The following is a 22,016-nucleotide window of genomic DNA, read 5'->3' on the forward strand; positions in this document are numbered from 1 at the left end:
GATCACTTCACCATCACCATCACCACGCCATCGTGCTGACAAAACTCTCCCTCGACACTTTGCTGGATCAAGAGTTCGAGGGACGCCATCGAGCTGAACGTGTGCAGAACTCGGAGGTGCCGTACGTTTGGTGCTTGATCGGTTGAATCGAGAAGACGTTCGACTACATCAACCGCGTTAAGCTAACGCTTCCGCTTTCGGTCTACGAGGGTACGTGGACACACTCTCCCCTCTAGTTGCTATGCATCTCCTAGATAGATCTTGCGTGATCGTAGGAAATTTTTGAAATTGCATGCTACGTTCCCCAACATAATCATCATAGTCATTACCACTAACACTGGCTATTTAATCATCATAGTCATAGTGTAGCACATCATCATCTTCAAACTCATTCTAGCTAGCTAATCACTCTTGCTGCTCTCTCTCAGGTAAAATAGCATATAACATGTGTAGCACTCCTGCTTCATCATATTGGAGAATGCAGATGAACCTGTCTCCTAATTGTGGGCTGCGCTTCTGATTGCTGCCCCCTAGTACTTCTCTGCTGCGATCCTTCACAATTTTGCTCCAGTCTTTGACTATTAAGACTTGCTCGCTTCGAGAAATCATGAATGCACTCATGTGCAATGTAGGATGTCTTGGCCATAAGCTAACCATTTTCATGCGACCTTTAGGCTTGATCCAACGAGGCACAACACTCATCGGGAGTCCCTATTGAAGAACATCGTAGTAACATACTTAGCAATGAAGTTTAGCTTAAAAAATAATGCATGCAAAAGATGCACTGATGAGGAAAAATAGTAAAAATCTTACCATCTTCCCTAAATAGATGTGACCGTAGTTCAATACGCACACTAGTGGTCGCACGTTTTGAGTACTAATATCTCAAATTCCAGGAAAATAACCTGTCTTGACAGTATCAAGATCCTCAAGCCATGAAACATAATGACCTATCTCCTCGCAGTTTAGTTCAGCCCCGAGACAGTATGTAGTAGGTGTTGTCTACCAAGCGCTGGACATGTTTGCTTGAATGGAAATAAGCTGTCAATAGAAATTAGTTCTTAACTATTTTTAAATAAACAATATAAATAACATAATAAATATGGTTGAGAAACTCACATAATGGTAGAACTGGAGGCGTCTGCACATCGACCCAGATGTTGATATTACCTTCAATTTCATCTTCCGGACGAATATCAAAGGTGATAAGCATATTAGGCTCAAATGCATAAGCCTTGCATAGTGCTCTCCAATTTTTGCATTCAAAATAGGAGTAGGTGTCTGCATTGTATAATTTTACGGCAAAAGTATAACTATGCTCGGTCCTCAAGTGAACTCTCTTTACCTCCATACTTTCCATAGTACTGAAACCAATCTTATCCAAGACATAAATTCTTGCATGGCAGGGGATACGCTAGTAGAATAGTACAAAATTAAAATTATAAGTTGAAGCAAAAGAAGGCAGAAGTCATGCTTAATTACGAAAAAAGACTTGTCGTTGTGACTTACTGTATCCACTTCAAAGTTCTCATCCAACACGATGCCGAATCGCCTACCACCAACTAGGTGAGGCATGTCGCACATGTTGTGCCCGTCTTCGCAGTATTCACACGTAACAAATTCCCTTTCATCGTCAGACATTTCCTATGTTCATAGTTAAAACATTAATTGAAAATCGATCGAAGGCAACTACCAGGAAACTCAACACACAGATCACTATTACTCAATATGCAACAGGTTGACTTTAGGTCTGTCGAGTCTTCCTTCCTAAACTCTCATCTCACGTATATGGTGGGAATTCCTCTTTGATATTGCGACCGTCGGTGATGGTCGCTACTCCTCCTTTCCCTAGTGCATTACAAATATCTAGCACAAGGAAAAGAAGGAGAAGCGACCCCCACGACAGTCGGCATTCTTCTTCTATATGGTGGACACTCCCTCACCGATTTTTCGACCGTCGATGATGGTCGCTACTCCTTCTTCCCCTAGTGCATAACAAAGGTCTAGCACAAAGAGAAGAAGGAGAAACGACCCCCACGACAACAGTCGGCATTCTTCTTCTCTCATATATGGTGGAGACTCTCCCTCACTGATTTTTTGACTGTCATGTATGGAGCCCCAACAGACTTAAAGTCATCTCAAAATGTCGTTTAATTCTCTTTCTAGCAAATCCGAGGCACTCGATATTTCCTACATATTCTAGCACAAGTCATGCTTAAATTCACGGAAAAATCCGGCATGACCTTTGCTAAAATAGGACATATCGAGCGCCTGAAATTTGCTGGAACGGAAACGAATCAACACTCCGGCAAAACATAGGCCACTCTGAGGTGTTCCATGCAAACATAGGTCACTTGGGCAAGCACTAGTAGTACACAACACTACATATGGCATGTCTAAATCCATCATATTTGATAGACCTACATTGAAAATTTTCTATTCCATGGAAATTGTCACAGCTACTCATCTACTACTCTACTACATCTATCAAAACATCTACATCATCATCAACATGGGGATTTGGCTGGTCTCACCTCGTGGTCGGAGGGGGTCGGTGACGGGGAGGACGACGGGGATGATGCAGGGCTCCTTGATTTCTGCAAAAAAACAATATAAACAAAAACATTACTATCCTCATTTTAGGACTTAGTGAAACCCTATAAGCTATCAAGTAAATATCCAATTTGAATATAACTTACTGTCTACTACTTGAACCATAGAAAAATGCCCTAATTTCACAATATAACTTAGAGTTTGATTGCTGAAATTCCTATTACTAAATTTGATACCTAAAAAATTGTCATATAGCATTCCAATACATTTCTATAATTCAAAAAGTTCTATACCTAAAAATTTATATTACTTACTTTTTTACTATAATTTTGTATTACTAGAAATTTATATCTACCTTCTACAGCAAAATTCTACCTACCTATACTATTCAAGAAACCTACATTCTACAATCAAAGTGTTACATATCAACTAAATCTATTTACTATGTTTGAATATTTACTAATTCACTCTAAACACTATAAGCTATCAACTAAACCCTGGAAGCATACTAAATCAAAGTGCTACATATCAACTAAATCTAAACAGGATAAGCTATCAACTAAACCCTAACCGTGTGGATGGAGGAGGGGAGGGAGGATGGGCTATGGATGGAGGAGGGGGAGGGAGGAGGGGTTGTGGAGGGAGGAGGGGTTGTTGATGGAGGAGGAGGGGCGGCTGGAGGAGGGAGTAGCAGGGGAAGGGATGAGGGGAGGAGGAGAGGCGGATAGAGGAGGGAGGAGCGGGGTGAAGGAGGGAGGAGGAGTGGGGCGGAGGAGGGAGGGGGGATGAGGAAGAGGAGAAGGAGGAGGCTTACCGAGGCCAGGGGATGGCGGCGACGCCGGCAGCAATGCGGCGACGATGGCGGCAATGCGGCGACGATGGCGGCAATGCGGCGACGACGGCGATGGTAAGAGGAGGACGGCCAGGACGGTGACAGTGAGGCAGGGGAGAGTGAGGAAACGGGCGGGCCGGGGCGGGGATAAGGCCGGATTAGCAGAAGCGCGGGCCAGGTCCCAGCGCTGCTACTATCCAGTTAGCAATAGCGCGCTTCCCACAGAGGCGCTACTACTAAACGTAGCCTGTTGGCAACCGTGTGGCATGTATAGTGGTAGCGCGTTTTGTTCCTACCGCGCTACTGCTACACATAGCAGTAGCGTGCTTTGTATACACGCGCTACTGCTAATGAGCAGTAGCGCCTCCTTTTAGCCCGCGCTACTGGTAAGCTTCTGTGTATAAGGTTTTCCCTAGTAGTGCTTGCCGGTGGCGTCGCTCACCATCCCTTCCTCTGTGTCGGCTCTCTCTGCCCTTTCGCCTCCCTGGCCCCGTCCAGCTCCACGACGTGCCAATCCCGAAGCTTGCGTTTTTCGGCGTCGACCGATGCCATCCTCTGGCGGCAGACACAACCCCCCTCCCCTCCTGAGGTGGTGATCTTGTCGAGCGAAGCGACTTCCTCATCTCCAGACCCTAATCCGACAGCAATGGGATTGCTCGGGCCAAGTCCAGGACGAAATCAACGCTGGCTACTGCAGCATCCGCGGGCGTCGTTTCCCTTCTTGGAGGCGTTGACATGGCCTCTATCTGGGCCCGTCTTCGAGCACAAGGGGAAATCCTTGGTCCGGTTCTTCGGGTCAGAAGGCGGCGGCGACGTCGCTCCCCTTCTTGAGGGTGCTATCTTGCTTGCTCACGGCGTCCTTGGTGTTGGATTTGGAGATGATGTGGCTTAGCTATGGTCTTTTCGTCTGTTAAGGCTGAGCATCTCGCGTCTCTCTCTGCTCCACGTACCATGATCACGTCTTCTCATGTATGCATTCGTGCTATGTGTTGTACCTACACAACCTTTGCATATCCGCAATTTTTTTTGTTAACAGCGTGCCTAATCAAATTCTGGCATGTCCATGGAGCGAGTGCGCAACACAAAGCATACAGCAAACGAATCTACATGATAGCAAAAATAGGTATTGTTCATCCAGCCAAAGAGTCGAGCAAACATATTAACTTGGCATTCCTGAACGATGTTCTCAAGTGTTCCAGTGAAAAAGGAGAGCAGCATACTACTGGACTGTCCAGCCAAACTGAAGTTACCATATTAACTTGCATTTCTTCAGTATGCCACCGAAACAATGTGTTCAAGCCAGCAGGGAACATTACAATGCGATAAAGCTCTCTAATTCTAGATTTGTTCCTTTGCTAAGCCAAAGCATCCGGGGCTGATAACCACTAGAAACCCCATGTATGTGATGCGCTGACGCACCATTTACAAATTACAACTCGATATACTCAAGCAGAAACTCGCTTGGAACAGGGAGACAAAATTGTCATTAAATAACCGTCAAAACCATGACCTATTTCATGAAAAAAGCCGGAAACAGATGGGAAGGATTCAATCATTCTAGTAATCCAATCAAGGATCTAGCATATCAGGCAAAACAAAGGACCAACATCAGCAGTCGATGCAAGATTGAAAACAGAGCAGCATATATAGAAATTAGGTAAGTGCTCAATCCAGCCAAAAAGAGTTAAGCTGCCATATTACAATCATCACATGTCCTAAGCATGCAGAGAAAAATAACCAACTGTTCAAAAGAGACAATGCTCCACATCCAGCAGGAACATTACACCAAGACATTTAGAAGTTCTGCCAGTCTTGATAAGCTGAGACAAGTAGATAGCTGATCCAACTGATGTGTGGCTCTTCAACAGAACCAACGCCTTTTCGACTTCAGCCGCAGCTGACGATAATTGGTTAGAGAAAATACATTAGACGAGTATGGACAATGGATTACATATAGAAACAGAAGTTATTTTATCTGCTCCAAATGTCAGAAATATCTATACATGAGAAGATAGTTTAACAGGGCACATGTTGCAGGGGGGCAATTTAAAGCATCCAGGCATAACATAGAATCAATTGCCTGATCAAGAAGCCCGATATGGTCAAATATGCTAGTGTCATCAGACGCAATGAAACTAACTACTCCCTCCGTCCCAAAATAAGTGTCTCAAGCTTAGTACAATTTTGCATTAAAGCTAGTACAAAGTTAAGACATTTATTTTGGGACGGAGGGAGTATGAGACACGCATTATAAATCATATTGGGTTAACATCACTAAGGAGAACAACATGGACCTTGCTAACCTACATGAGTATAACACTTCCAGTTTCTTTGATGATAAGAGAAAACAAGGCTCACCTGGTTGCTGTGGCCACATTTCTTCTTGCGGCAATTCGTAGCCCTGAGCGGCAGGCGTGAATAGCACCTACAATACAGAATGGTGAGAAATGTTAGCTGCATCATAAACACCAAATTCCTGTGAATGACTTATCGCCTAAGCAAAGGTAATAGACAGAGCATGCATGATTGATTAAGCACTCCCGCTACCAAATAGCAGTAACAAAAGCAGTTACATACAAAAAAATCAGCACTGCAGGCAGTAATGTTCATGAAAGCAGCATTTCAGACAGCAAGTCTTTTTTTCCTCATAGGGTGGTTCACAAATGACAGGCCTAATTAACTAAGTATCTCCGCAGCCAACAGCCAGAAAAGCCATGCAACACTCCTGAAAAGATGAACAAACATAAACCTGACGGAACACCGAGGGAATGAGCAATCAGCTACAAACGAACATGGTATAGTAAATATGGGGCTTTTCTTATCAAATAGGAGCATCACATTTCATGATCTCAGATTCTCTATATCAGGATGCAAGGGGATATAAAAGGAAAAAAATGGCACATAACTAAGTATTGCATCAATTAATAAATCAATAAAGCTCCTTGCCTATTGATCCTGCTACTGCTTAGCCCCTTCATTAATTCAGATTAGAAGATGAATACGTCACAAGGCCCAAACAATGTTACATGCATGCATCGAATACCCTCTTGTATAACCCTCTACAAAGCAGCAACTTTTGTCGAATTTAAGACGGTTTGCACGCTCAAAAAAATCCACTCATATGAACAAAAGCCAACTAGTTTGAGAACGGTGCAGGGCATAATTCATTACTTGCGGCAGATCAGTTTCTTCTGGTTGTACTTCTGGGCGAGTTCCTTGAGGCTGGGCTCGATCCAGGTGCCCCCGCGGAGGCGCAGCACCAGGTGCAGCGTGGACTCCTTCTGGATGTTGTAGTCGGCCAGGGTGCGGCCATCATCCAGCTGCTTCCCCGCGAAGATGAGGCGCTGCTGGTCCGGAGGGATGCCTGCAATCGATCCACACCACACCACAAAGCAGATCAACCAAAGCCAGAGCCGAAAACGGTGGATTCAACCTCGATGCTCGAGGAAATGGAAGGCGACGGGGGTGAGAAGAACAGGCCGTACCTTCCTTGTCCTGGATCTTGGCCTTGACGTTGTCGATGGTGTCGCTGCTCTCCACCTCGAGGGTGATGGTCTTCCCCGTCAGCGTCTTCACGAAGATCTGCATCTCGTCGATGCTCCGCTCCCTCGCCTCTCTCCCTGCTTCCTCTCTCTCCTTCCCGAGCTCCCGCCCCTGTCCGGATAGCGCTTGCGACGACTGGAGGAGGAGATGGTGGTGCGAGGAACGAAGGCGGCGCTGCGGGAGGGCGGGGTCGTTATATAGCCTTGGGCACGCCCACCACGTGTCGTATGCACCGAAACCCTACCTGCCGGAGTTGCAGTCCGGCGCTCTAATGGTGGCGCGCCAATCGCAAATTTGTTCCGCCTGTTTTTTACTGGTACAAGGTTAGGTGGCGAACATTCGCTGGAAGGGGTGGCATGTCGAGCTGACAATTTTAGTTGTTCGGCTAGATCAAACGGTGGCAGCATTTAACAAAAAAGAATGTCTTTTTTTTTAAGAAACGGTCGTGTTGTTTTGAAGAAGTTGTCACCCCTCATAACTAAAATTGCCAATAAAATCGTAAACAGCTTATGATGGACTTTGCGTCCATATCCTTCAAACATTGCTATAGAGAGTCCAATCAGGTGGAGATGAATTAGCAAAGAACTATTTTACTACTAGATCCTCTAGTTCTTAGGATGATGAGATCCCTGATTTTATTTCTCATCTGCTTGTAAATGACATGTCTATTATTTGAGAAATAAAGTCTATTTGCGGTAAATTTTTTGCCAATAAAGTCGTACGAAACGCCACCTCTTCCAAGCGGATGTTCGTCAGCTAAACGTGTCCCTTTTTCTAGAAGCGGGACCTTTTACTAGTGCTACTAATTACCGCGTTTTACAGGACGGTAATCACTAGTAGTATTTATTTTAGAGGTAGACGGTAGTCACCCATAGACGGAGGGGCGATAGTTGCCTTGGGCCCATATATCTGCCGGCCCAGCCCATACAGCAATGAAGCGTATGAAGGCTCAGGGTGGGGCTGAGAGCAACTCTAGCAGATTCCGCTCCCGCAAAATCGTTTTACGATTCCCCCTAAAATGATTTTGCGGGAAGTGACGCGCCTCGGCAAAATAGATCTGTTATCGCATACTGCAAATTTAAAAACATAGATTATACATAGTTCTCGCTATAAAGTTCATCCCGGAGTTCATACATACATAAAACTTAGATTAAACTTAGATCTAATAGATAGGGAGGCGGTGGCACAGTGGCTGACACTGAGGACGAACGCTTCCGCTGACCTGCGCTCCTCTTGCACCGTGGCGAGCCTGTCGGCGACCCCTTCTTCTCCGGCCTCGAAGGCGCGCTCTGTGGCGAGGAGTTCCGGATCCGTCGCGCGGCATGCCACATTGTGTGGGTAGAGCTCTTCGTGGAGGTGGTGAAAGTTGGGCCAATGGGACCGACTGCCGCTACGGGAGAGGCCGTCGTGCTCCCGTGCTTGCTTGGGCCGCCTTGACGGGGGGAGGGGGAGCCGCTGGCCTCTGTGTTGTTGCGCGAGATCTTGCGCGGCGGCGACCACCCATGGCCACGGCAACCCCGCCTGCGTGCGGAACCTGCCATTGGTCGCCGGGAAAAGAAACTGCATCTGGCGGAATTGCTCGCCAGAGATGGGAAGGGAGGCGGCAGAGGAGGTGGATTGCGGTGGAGGAAATGTGAGATGGGGAACCCTAAAAAGTTGGCGGTCCTGTAGATATGGCGAGCGAACAACGGTCCGCTTGTATAATTTTTACGGGCCGAGCTAGATATAACAGACCTGTTCGAGCCGCAAAAACGCTACCAGACGGAATTATGCAGGCCGACGAGGTTATAGTGCATCTGCTAGAGTTGCACTGAGAAACCAAAAGACGGAGGGAAGGAACAGTCTGAATGAATCCAAGCACCTCCATTCTTCAGTAGTCTCATACTTCCATTGTTGCTTCAAATTAGACATCCAAAGTAGTTTTTTAGAACGGAGGCTCAAGAAGAGACCGATTTTTAATTAACAAAGTCATCAACCGGTAAAATTACATCTCAAGAAAACAACCACAATCGGCATAGAAGAAAGCACGACAAGATACAAAGACTCTAGGAAGCGGCTTACAAGCCTCACTCAACAAGCTAAAAGGATAAACGGGAAAACACATACCCCTAAGAAGATGAGAGGTCCTGTAGAAGGTCCTCTAGCGCGAACAAACTGTTGGGAAACGTAGTATTTCAAAAAAATTCCTACGATCACGCAAGATCTATTTAGGAGAAGCATAGCAACAAGCGGGGAGAGTGTGTCCACGTATCCTCGTAGACCGAAAGCGGAAGCGTTTAATAACGCGGTTGATGTAGTCGAACGTCTTCGCGATTCAACTGATCCAAGTACCGAATGTACGACACCTCCGAGTTCTGCACATGTTCAGCTCGATGACGTCCCTCGAGCTCTTGATCCAGTTGAGGACGAGGGAGAGTTTTGTCAGCACGACGGCGTGGCGACGGTGATGATGAAGTTACCGGCGCAGGGCTTCGCCTAAGCACTACGACGATATGACTGAGGTGTGTAACTGTGGAGGGGGGCACCGCACACGGCTAAGACAAATCTTGGAGTGCCTTTGGGGTGCCCCCCTCCCACGTATATAAAGGAGGGATGGAGAGAGGCCGGCCCTCTATGGGTGCGCCAAGAGTATGGAGTCCTACTAGGACTTCCAAGTCCTAGTAGGAATCCCTTACCTTTTCGGAGTAGGAGAGAAGGAAAGAGGGAAAGAGAGAGGGAGTAGGAAAAGGCAAGGGGGGCGCCGCCCCCTTCCCCTAGTCCAATGCGGACCCATGCGGGGGGCGCGCCACCTCCCCTTGGCATGCCTCCTCTTTTCCCGTATGGCCCAATAAGGCCCATTACTTCTCCCGGTGAATTCCCGTAACTCCCCGGTACTCCGAAAAACACCCGAATCACTCGGAACCTTTTCGATGTCCGAATATAGCCTTCCAATATATGAATCTTTACCTCTCGACTATTTCGAGACTCCTCGTCATGTCCGTGATCTCATCTGGGAATCCGAAACAACTTCAGTCATCAAATCACATAACTCCTAATACAAATCGTTATCGAACGTTAAGCGTGCGGACCCTACGGGTTCGAGAACTATGTAGACATGACCGAGACACCTCTCCGGTCAATAACCAATAGCGGAACCTGGATGCTCATATTGGCTCCCACATATTATACGAAGATCTTTATCGGTCGAACCGCAATGACAACATACGTTATTCCCTTTGTCATCGGTATGTTACTTGCCCGAGATTCGATCGTCGGTATCCTCATACCTAGTTCAATCTCGTTACCGGCAAGTCTATTTACTCGTTCTGTAATGCATCATCCCGCAACTAACTCATTAGTCACATTGCTTGCAAGGCTTATTGTGATGAGCATTACCGAGAGGGCCCAGAGATACCTCTCCGATACACAGAGTGACAAATCCTAATCTCGATCTATGCCAACCCAACAAACACCTTCGGAAACACCTGTAGAGCATCTTTATAATCACCCAGTTACGTTGTGACGTTTGATAGCACATAAGGTGTTCCTCCAGTATTCGGGAGTTGTATAATCTCATAGTTAGAGGAATATGTATAAGTCATGAAGAAAGCAATAGCAATAAAACTTAACGATCATAATGCTAAGCTAACGGATGGGTCTTGTACATCACATCATTCTCCTAATGATATGATCCCGTTCATCAAATGACAACACATGTCTATGGTCAAGAAACTTAACCATCTTTGATTAACGAGCTAGTCTAGTAGAGGCATACTAGGGACACTTTCACACATGTATCAAGTTTCCGGTTAATACAATTCTAGCATGAATAATAAACATTTATCATGATATAAGGAAATAAAAATAATAACTTTATTATTGCCTATAGGGCATATTTCCTTCAGTCTCCCACTTGCACTAGAGTCAATAATCTAGTTCACATCGCCATGTGATTTAACACCAATAGTTCACATCTTTATGTGATTAACACCCATAGTTCACATCGCCATGTGACCAACACTCAAAGGGTTTACTAGAGTCAATAATCTAGTTCACATCGCTATGTGATTAACACCCAAGAGTAACAAGGTGTGATCATGTTTTGCTTGTGAGAGAAATTTTAGTCTACGGGTCTGCCACATTCAGATCCGTATGTATTTTGCAAATGTCTATGTCTACAATGCTCTGCACGGAGCTACTCTAGCTAATTGCTCCCACTTTCAATATGTATCCAGATTGAGACTTAGAGTCATCCGGATCAGTGTCAAAGCTTGCATCGACGTAACCCTTTACGACGAACTTTTTGTCACCTGCATAACCGAGAAACATGTCCTTATTCCACTAAGGATAATTTTGAACGCTGTCCAGTGATCCACCCCTGGATCACTATTGTACCCTCTTGTCAAACTCATGGTGAGGTACACAATAGGTCTGGTACACAGCATAACATACTTTAAAGAACCTACGACTGAGGCATAGGGAATGACTTTTTATTCTCTTTCTATTTTCTGTCGTGGTCGGGTTTTGAGTCTTTACTCAACTTAACACCTTGCAACACAGGCAAGAACTCCTTCTTTGACTGTTCCATTTTCAACTACTTCAAAATCTTGTCAAGGTATGTACTTGTTGAAAAAACTTATCAAGCGTCTTGATCTATCTCTATAGATCTTGATGCTTAATATGTAAGCAGCTTCCCTGAGGTCTTTCTTTGAAAAACTCCTTTCAAACACTCCTTTATGCTTTCCAGAAAATTCTACATCATTTCTGATCAACAATATGTCATTCACATATACTTATCAGAAAGGTTGTAGTGCTCCCACTCACTTTCTTGTAAATACAAGCTTCACCAAAAGTCTGTATAAAACCATATGCTTTGATCACCTTATCAAAGCGTATATTCCAACTCCGAGATGCTTGCACTAGTCCATAGATGGATAGCTGGAGCTTGCACACTTTGTTAGCACCTTTAGGATTGACAAAACCTTCTTGTTGCATCATATACAACTCTTCTTTAAGAAATCCATTAAGGAATGTAGTTTCGACATCCATTTGCCAGATTTCATAAAATGTGGCAATTGCTAACATGATTCGGATAGACTCAAGCATTGCTACGAGTGAGAAAATCTTATCATAGTCAACACCTTGAACTTGTCAAAAACTTTTTGCGACAATTCGAGCTTTGTAGACGGTAACACTACTATCTTCCGTCTTCCTCTTGAACATCCATTTATTCTCAATGGCTCACCGATCATTCGGCAAGTCAATCAAAATCCATACTTTGTTCTCATACATGGATCCCATCTCAGATTTCATGGCTTCACGCCATTTCGCGGAATCTGGGCTCATCATCGCTTCCTCATAGTTCGTAGGTTCGTCATGGTCTAGTAACATGACTTCCAGAACAGAATTACCGTTCCACTCTGGTGCGGACCGTACTCTGGTTGACCTATGAGGTTCAGTAGTAACTTGATTTTAAGTTTCATGATCATCATCATTAGCTTCCTCACTGATTGGTGTAGGAATCACTGGAACTGATTTCTATGATGTACTACTTTCCAATTCGGGAGAAGGTACAATTACGTCATCAAGTTCTACTTTCCTCCCACTCACTTCTTTCGAGAGAAACTCCTTCTCTAGAAAGGATCCATTCTTAGCAACGAATATCCTGCCTTCGGATCTGTGATAGAAGGTGTACCCAACAGTCTCCTTTGGGTATCCTATGAAGACGCATTTCTTAGATTTGGGTTCGAGCTTATCAGGTTGAAGCTTTTTCACATAACCATAGCAACCCCAAACTTTAAGAAACGACAGCTTAGGTTTCTTGCCAAACCATAGTTCATGCGGTGTCATCTCAACGGATTTAGATGGTGGCCTATTTAACGTGAATGCAGCTGTCTCTAATGCATAGCCCCATAACGATAGTGGTAAATCGGTAAGAGACATCATAGATCGCACCATATCTAATAAAGTACGGTTACGACGTCCGGACACAGCATTACGCTGTGGTGTTCCAGGTAGCGTGAGTTGTGAAACTATTCCACATTGTTTCAAATGAAGATCAAACTCATAACTCAAATATTCACCTCCATGATCAGATCGTAGAAACTTTATTTTCTTGTTACGATGATTTTCCACTTCACTCTGAAATTCTTTGAACTTTTCAGATGGTTCAGACTTATGTTTCATTAAGTAGATATACCCATATTTTCTCAAATCATCTGTCAAGGTCAGAAAATAATGATACCCGCCGCGAGCCTCAACACTCATCGGACCGCATACATGAGTATGTATTATTATTTATTTCCAATAAGTCAGTTGCTCGCTTCATTGTTCCGGAGAACGGAGTCTTAGCCATCTTGCCCATGGGGCATGGTTCGCAAGCATCAACTGATTCCAAAAGCCCATCAGCATGGAGTTTCTTCATGCGCTTTACACCACTATGACCTAAATGGCAGTGCCACAAATAAGTTGCACTATCATTATTAACTTTGCATCTTTTGGCTTCAATATTATGAATATGTGTATCACTACAATCGAGATTCAATAAACCATCTATATTAAGTGTATGACCATAGAAGGTTTTATTCACATAAATAGAATACGATTATTCTTTGACTTAAATGAATAACCGTATTGCAATAAACATGATCCAATCATATTATGCTCAACACAAACACCAAATAACATTTATTTTAGGTTCAACACTAATCCCGAAGGTAAAGGGAGTGTGCGATGGTGATCTTATCAACCTTGGAATCACTTCCAACACACATCGTCACCTCGCCCTCAACTAGTCTTTGTTCATTTTGTAACTCCTGTTTCAAGTTACTAATCATAGCAACTGAACCAGTATCAAATACCCAGGGGCTACTATGAACACTAGTAAGTACACATCAATAACATGTATATCATATATACTTTTGTTCACTTTGCCATCCTTCTTATCCGCCAAGTATTTGGGGTAGTTCCGCTTCGAGTGACCATTCCCTTTGCAGTAGAAGCACTCAGTTTCAAGCTTAGGTCTAGCTTTGGGTTTCTTCACGAGAGTGGCAACTTGCTTGCCATTATTTCTTGAAGTTCCCTTTCTTTTCCTTTGCCCCTTTTCTTGAAACTAGTGGTCTTCTTAACAATCAACACTTGATGCTCTTTCTTGATTTCTACCTTCGCCGATTTTAGCATCGCGAAGAGCTCGGGAATCATTTTCGTCATCCCTTGCATATTATAGTTCATCATGAAGTTCCAGTAACTAGATGATAGTGACTAGAGAACTCTGTCAATCACTATCTTATCTGGAAGATTAACTCCCACTTGATTCAAGCGATTGTAGTACTCAAACATTCTGAGTACATGCTCATTGGTTGAGCTATTCCCCTCCATCTTGTAGGCAAAATACTTGTCAGAGGTCTCATACCTCTCGACTCGGGCATGAGTCTGAAATACTAATTTCAACTCTTGGAACATCTCATATGCTCCGTGGTGTTTCAAAACATTTTTGAAGTCCCGATTCTAAGCCGTAAAGCATGGTGCACTAAACTATCAAGTAGTCATCATGCCGAGCTTGTCAAACGTTCATAACGTCTGCATTAGCTCCTGCAATAGTTCTGTCACCTAGCGGTGCATCAAGGACATAATTCTTCTGTGCAGCAATGAGGATAATCCTCAGATCATGGACCTATTCCACTTCATTGCTACTATCATCTTTCAACTTAGTTTTCTCTAGGAACATATCATAAATAAAATGGGGAAGCTATACGCGAGCTATTGATCTACAACATAGATATGCAAATACTATCAGGACTAAGTTCATGATAAATTTAAGTTCAATTAATCATATTACTTAAGAACTCCCACTTAGATAGACATCCCTCGAGTCATCTAAATGATCACGTGATCCATATCACCTAAACCATGTCCGATCATCACGTGAGATGGAGTAGTTTTCAATGGTGAACATCACTATGTTGATCACATCTACTATATGATTCACGTTCGACCTTTCGGTCTCAGTGTTCCGAGGCCATATCTGCATATGCTAGGCTCGTCAAGTTTAACCCGAGTATTCTGCGCGTGCAAAACTGGCTTGCACCCGTTGTATGTGAACGTAGAGCTTATCACACCCGATCATCACGTGGTGTCTCGGCACGACAAACTGTAGCAATGATGCATACTCAGGGAGAACACTTATACCTTGAAATTTAGTGAGAGATCATGTTATAATGCTACCGCCGTACTAAGCAAAATAAGATGCATAAAGGATAAACATCACATGCAATCAAAATATGTGACATGATATGGCCATCATCATCTTGTGCCTTTGGTCTCCATGTCCAAAGCACTGTTTTGATTTCCATCGTCACCGGCTTGACACCTTGATCTCCATCGTAGCATCGTTGTCGTCTCGCCAACTATTGCTTCTACGACTATCACTACCGCTTAGTGATAAAGTAAAGCAATTACATGGCGATTTCATTTTATACAATAAAGCTACAACCATAAGGCTCCTGCCAGTTGCCGATAACGGTAACAAAACATGATCATCTCATACAACAATTTATATCTCATCACGTCTTGACCATATAACATCACAATATGCCCTACAAAAACAAGTTAGACGTCCTCTACTTTGTTGTTGCAAGTTTTACGTGGCTGCTACGGGCTTCTAGCAAGAACCGTTCTTACCTACGCATCAAAACCACAACGGTTTTTCGTCAAGTGTGCTGTTTTAACCTTCAACAAGGACCGGGCGTAGTCAAACTTGATTCAACTAAAGTTGGAGAAACAGACACCCGCCAGCCACCTGTGTGCGAACCACGTCGGTAGAACCAGTCTCAGGAACGCGGTCATGTAATGTCGGTCCGGGCCGCTTCATCCAACAATACCGCTGAATCAAAGTAAGACGTTGCTGGTAAGCAGTATGACTATTATTGCCCACAACTCTTTGTGTTCTACTCGTGCATATAACATCTACGCATAGACCTGGCTCGGATGCCACTGTTGGGGAACGAGTATTTAAAAAAAAATCCTATGATCACGCAAGATCTATCTAGGAGAAGCATAGCAACGAGCGGGGAGAGTGTGTCCATGTACCCTCATAGACCTAAAGCGGAAGCGTTTAGTAACGCGGTTGATGTAGTCAAACGTCTTCGCGATTCAACCGATCCAAGTACCGAATGTATGGCACCTCCGAGTTCTGCACAAGTTCAGCTCGATGACGTTCCTCAAGCTCTTGATCCAGTTGAGGACAAGGGAGAGTTTCGTCAGCACAATGACATGGCAACAGTGATGATGAAGTTACCGGCGCAGGGCTTTGCCAAAGCACTACGATGATACGACCGAGGTGTGTAACTGTGGAGGGGGCACCGCACACGGCTAAGATAAATCTTGGAGTGCCTTTGGGGTGCCCCCCTCCCACGTATATAAAGGAGGGAGGGAGAGAGGCCGACCCTCTAGGGGCGCGCCAAGAGTATGGAGTCCTACTAGGAGTTCCAAGTCCTAGTAGGAATCCCTTTCCTTTTCGGAGTAGGAGAGAAGGAAAGAGGGAAAGAGAGAGGGAGTAGGAAAAGGCAAGGGGGCGCCGCCCCCTTCCCCTAGTCCAATTCGGACCCATGGGGGGGCGCCACCTCCCCTTGGCCTGCCTCCTCTATTCCCGTATGGCCCAATAAGGCCCATTACTTCTCCCGGTGAATTCTCGTAACTCCCTGGTACTCCGAAAAACACCCGAATGACTCGGAACCTTTCCGATGTCCGAATATAGCCTTCCAATATATGAATCTTTACCTCTCGACCATTTCAAGACTCCTCGTCATGTCCGTGATCTCATCCGGGAATCCGAAACAACTTCGGTCATCAAATCAAATAACTCATAATACAAATCGTCATCGAACGTTAAGCGTGCGGACCCTACGGGTTCGAGAACTATGTAGACATGACCGAGACACATCTCGGGTCAATAACCAATAGCGGAACCTGGATGCTCATATTGGCTCCTACATATTCTACGAAGATCTTTATCGGTCAAACCGCATAACAACATACGTCATTCCCTTTGTCATCGGTATGTTACTTGCCCGAGATTCGATCGTCGGTATCATCATACCTAGTTCAATCTCGTTACCGGCAAGTCTCTTTACTCGTTCCGTAATGCATCATCCCGCAACTAACTCATTAGTCACATTGCTTGCAAGGCTTATAGCGATGAGCATTACCGAGAGGGCCTAGAGATACATCTCCGATACACGGAGTGACAAATCCTAATCTCGATCTATGCCAACCCAACAAACACCTTCGGAGACACCTGTAGAGCATCTTTATAATCACCCAGTTATGTTGTGACGTTTGATAGCACACAAGGTGTTCCTCCGGTATTCGGGAGTTGCATAATCTCATAGTCAGAGGAATATGTATAAGTCATGAGGAAAGCAATAGCAATAAAACTTAACGATCATAATGCTAAGCTAACGGATGGGTCTTGTCCATCACATCATTCTCCTAATGATATGATCCCATTCATCAAATGACAACACATGTCTATGGTTAGGAAACTTAACCATCTTTGATTAACGAGCTAGTCTAGTAGATGCATACTAGGGACACTTTGTTTTGTCTATGTATTCACACATGTAATACAATTCTAGCATGAATAATAAACATTTATGATGATATAAGGAAATAAAATAATAACTTTATTATTGCCTCTAGGGCATATTTCCTTCACAAACCACCAGGGAGGGGAGGATCCCAACTCAGGAGCATCAAATCCAACAGCGAGGAAGGGCACGTCATCACAAAAACACCGGCGACCCCGAGACGACACACCATCCGACTTCATTCTCGTAAAAGGCCCCTGCCTCCTCACCTCGCTCGAAGGCACCACATCATCGTCAGATGAAGAAGCTCACCCTAGAACATGGATGAAAGTCACCGAAAGGCAGCACCGGGTATAGAACCAAGCACACCCGACTTGCGACAGACCACTCACCTCGAGCCGAACACCACCAATGCCCACGTATAGGTTAACATAAGAGGAAAACCTGCACGATTGGGTGAACAAGAGCAATAGCATAATGCCCTGGGTTGCAATGAGAACTCCATAAGCATTGTGGAGGTCGAAAGATGCAACACCGACTCTCACGACACGCTGAGATGGGACGCCGGAGGAGGGGAACCCGTTCCCCTCCCGCCCCGAAATATCCACGAGAACCGCAGACACACACTAGTAGCACGGAGAGCAACCAAAGCTCATGATACCACCAAACAAAAAGTCGATGTGTTCGCGGGAGACACACTACCGATGTCGTTGCACGCCAACCACATCACTGTGAAGCCCACATCTAACCTCGTTCCCAAGGCAGCGCCTTTACGAAGGATACAATGCCAAGAGCGTCGCCGCCACCCAACAAAGTTGGGGTTTTCACCCGAGAGGCAATGGGAAGCTGGTGCAAGGAGCAGACCTGGATGGCCCCTCCAAGGAGGGGAGCGTCGCCCATGGGATACACCGCTGTCAAGACCGGCAAGGACGACCTGGGATTTCTCCCGATGTTCATTTCCCCGTCGCCAACACCCCATCGGCACGAGGACCGACACCCCAAGATGGAGCAGGCCAGATCTACCTAGAGGTGAAGCCCACCGAACAACAGAGGAGGCAGAGACAGCCAGATCTGGCGCTGACGAGAGCCAAAATTTCCACCGCACCATGGCTCGCATCCTCGAGAGCACCCGCCATCCAAATGGCCGAGGACACCAGCTCCCACCCGCACCACCTAGCGCTGCAAATCCGGTGGCACCTCTACGACCGGGGCCACCGCCCCAGAGCCTGATGCCCCTGTGGCCGAGGCAGGGCAGCAAAAGCCCAACCACCACCTTCTCAGTAGCGCCCTGTGCTTGCCCGGTGGCTAACTTAGGCGGCTGCGCGGGAGGCGACGGGGTTACGGTTTGGATCCCCGAGTCGCCCGAGCGGGGTTATTCAGACTATTTTCACTCGTAATCAAGATTTTTGCACCACATAATTTGTTCATTCCAATTGGAATCAATTTGTGAAGCATGTCACCATATCAGCACCAAGTGTTCAACGATGCAATCAAGATTCGACTTACATAAGAGCTTAGGGTTTGGGTTTTGATCAATCACGACGTGTTGTTGTGTCGCGAAGCCACAAAAAATATTGCAATCAGCGACACTGAGTAACAAGAAAAATCAAAAGCCATGTCAAACAAAAATCGGGCTGCAGGATCCCCAAGTCATGCCACCATCGGTGGGGACTGGAGATGTATTCAGGACTATAATCAACACATTAAGCATTCGGAAGAAAACCATGCCAACAACACACTACACAACCTGATGTTAATCAAGGCTCTACATCCATGAGGACCTTTACAACGAACTAATTAGAACTTCCATCTCTGATGACCCTGGCATGAGTATATGAGCGAGCACTGAGAAGTTAATTCACTGACGCAGGACGCTTCAGTGCCTCCATCTCCTGTACCAGTTGTTCTTCTTTAGCCTCAGCTGTAAATGATAGGTTGGGCAATCAGATCAATGAACTTCACAATCAAGGCGAAGAACATGACATGGACAGTTAAGTTTCACCTGGTTGCTGTGGCCGCACTTCTTCTTGCGACAGTTTGTAGCTCTGAGAGATAGCCGAGCATAGCACCTGCAACGGAATGCATGCATGGTGAAAAAAGTTACTCCTGCACAAACGTAAGGGATACAGCGGGAGGGCACAGGTGGCATGCTAAAACTGTATGTACACCTGCACAAAGCAATTGCTAAAGTGAAACAGTTAAGACGTGGTAAGTGAATGTCGATCATCCGATTAGTTTGGCACAGTCAGACACCCCAACATCTTGTTGAGTAAACAAGCAATTTTTCGACTAATTTAATCAATAAATAGATGACTAGCATGGCATTGACAGAATTAGCAACATACTGATACTGATCTAAAGGAGCACGTAATGCGCAAACAGTAGACAGATCTACATAATGTTAGTACTGCTAATACGGAAATAATCATGAGAGGGATATACGCGTTATACCCTCCAGTAGGCCATGCAGAAGCCGCCGCGGTGGTGGCGGCAGTAGTGGTGTCCTCGGCGGCCTTCTTGTCGGCCTCAAGCTTCTCGGCGGCGACACGTTCGGCATCGGTGGACATGGTGATGATGAGGGCGACGCGGACGTAGAGGAAGTAGACGAACAACGAGCCGGTTTATCAACCAATGGCAAGTCCAAAAGATCTCGAAGCCATCCTGCTTCGACACCAGATGTGTCTAATGCTGTTAATTCTGCTTCCATTGTCAATCTCGTTAAGATCGTATGCTTGCAAGACTTCCAGGAAACAGCGTCACCTCCAAGAGTAAACATATACCCAGTCGTGGCCTTCATCTCATCAGCATCAGAGATCCAATTCACATCACTATACCCTTCAAGTACCGATGAATATCCCGTATAGTGAAGTCCGTAGTTCATAGTACCCTTCAGTAGCACATAACTCTATCAATAGCATGCCAATGTACATCACCCGGGTTGGAAACAAACCGGCTCAGTTTGCTCATAGCAAACGCGATGTCAGGCCTCGTTGTGCTCGCTAGGTACATGAGTGAACCAATGATTTGAGAGTATCTTAGTTGATCCTTAGTTGTGCCTTCGAACTTTCGAACCAACACACTAGGATCATATGGTGTTTGAGATGGTGTGCAGTCCGAGTACCCAAAACGGCTCAACACCTTCTCAACATAATGGGATTGCAGAAGTGTAATCCCACCCTCATTTTCTCTCAGTAGCTTGATGTTCAAGATAACATCAGCCACACCAAGGTCTTTCATCTCAAAGTTCTGAGATAGAAACGACTTGACCTCCTCAATGACTTTGAGGTTGGTTCCGAATATCAGTATGTCATCAACATACAAGCACAGTATAACTCCTTCGCCCCCACCATGGCGATAGTATACACATTTGTCAGCTTCATTAACAACGAAGCCAACAGATGTCAGAGATGTATTAAACTTATCATGCCATTGCTTAGGTGCTTGCTTCAGGCCATATAAAGATTTCAGCGACCTACACACCTTTCTTTCCTAACCATCTATCACAAAGCCATCTCGCTGTTGCATGTAGATTTCCTCGTTTAGCTCTCCATTTAGAAAAGCCGTCTTAACATCCATCTAGCGGACGAGAAGACCATGCGAGGCTGCCAATGAGAGTAATACTCGAATGGTGGTCAGTCTAGCCACAGGTGAATAAGTATCGAAGAAATCTTCCTCTTCTTTCTGGTCATAGCCCTAGGCCACAAGCCTAGCCTTGTACTTTTCAACCATACCATCGGGCCAAAGTGTAATCCCACCCTCATTTTCTCTAAGTAGCTTCATGTTCAAGATAACATCAGCCACACCAAGGTCTTTCATCTCAAAGTTCTGAGATAGAAACGACCTTACCTCCTCAATGACTGTAGAGATCCAATCTCAAACGGTCAAATCTCTGTGCATAAGTGTCATCCCTGGATCGGTAATGCTGAAACACACAGTACTTGAAGGATTTATAACAGAGTGCAAACACACACTTATTACATCGAATGTCTCAAAAGAGAACTTATTACAGTAATATGGCTTAAGGCCATCTAATAAAGATAACTGCGGAAGCATCGAAGGTAAATGAGTCCATCAACTCCAACGACATAGCTGAGTGCACGACAACGACCTAGCGCACCTTACTCTTCGTCTGAAAAGTCTGCAACATAATACGTTGCAGCCCGAAATGGGTCAGCACATGGAATATGCTGGCAATATAACACTGTAGAGCAATGAACAAGATAGATGCTAACACTACATGCATATATGGCTGGTGGAGGCTCTAAGTTTTATTTTGCATAAAGCTAATTTTCCCTACAACAAAAGAATACATTTTGTTTAACTATCATGGTGGTTGATAAACATTGAGAAGGTTCCTCCAACTCAATCCTGATTAAACAGTATTAATAACCCAACAGATTAATTAAAGGAGTGATGAGATCAAATCAATAATTCAAGTACCAGATACTCAAGATGTCCATAACCGGGGACACGGCTAATCATGATTAGTTTGTACACTCTGCAGAGGTTTGCGCACTTTTCCT

At 45.0% G+C, this 22,016-nt stretch overlaps 1 protein-coding gene across 3 annotated transcripts in view; it reads right to left on the reverse strand.

The window, feature by feature from the left end:
- Window positions 1-22,016, reverse strand: part of LOC109747021 (ubiquitin-ribosomal protein eL40 fusion protein) — a 242,586-nt gene that overhangs the window by 70,111 nt on the left and 150,459 nt on the right. Inside the window, exons 1-5 of one of the 3 annotated variants that reach the window (XM_045227888.1) lie at window positions 7,173-7,187; window positions 6,871-7,102; window positions 6,557-6,749; window positions 5,744-5,810; window positions 5,012-5,282 (exon numbers count right to left, since the gene is read on the reverse strand). In XM_045227888.1, coding sequence (XP_045083823.1) covers window positions 5,247-5,282; window positions 5,744-5,810; window positions 6,557-6,749; window positions 6,871-6,973 — 399 coding nt within the window. In that variant the 5' untranslated portion in view covers window positions 6,974-7,102; window positions 7,173-7,187 and the 3' untranslated portion in view covers window positions 5,012-5,246. Of the gene's footprint in view, window positions 1-5,011; window positions 5,283-5,743; window positions 5,811-6,556; window positions 6,750-6,870; window positions 7,241-22,016 lie in introns of those variants that run through there. The other 2 variants (XM_020306114.4, XM_073496778.1) reach the window with 2 other exon arrangements.

The sequence above is a fragment of the Aegilops tauschii genome, chromosome 4, assembly GCF_002575655.3.
Source record: "Aegilops tauschii subsp. strangulata cultivar AL8/78 chromosome 4, Aet v6.0, whole genome shotgun sequence".
In the NCBI taxonomy this organism is placed as follows: Eukaryota; Viridiplantae; Streptophyta; class Magnoliopsida; order Poales; family Poaceae; genus Aegilops; species Aegilops tauschii.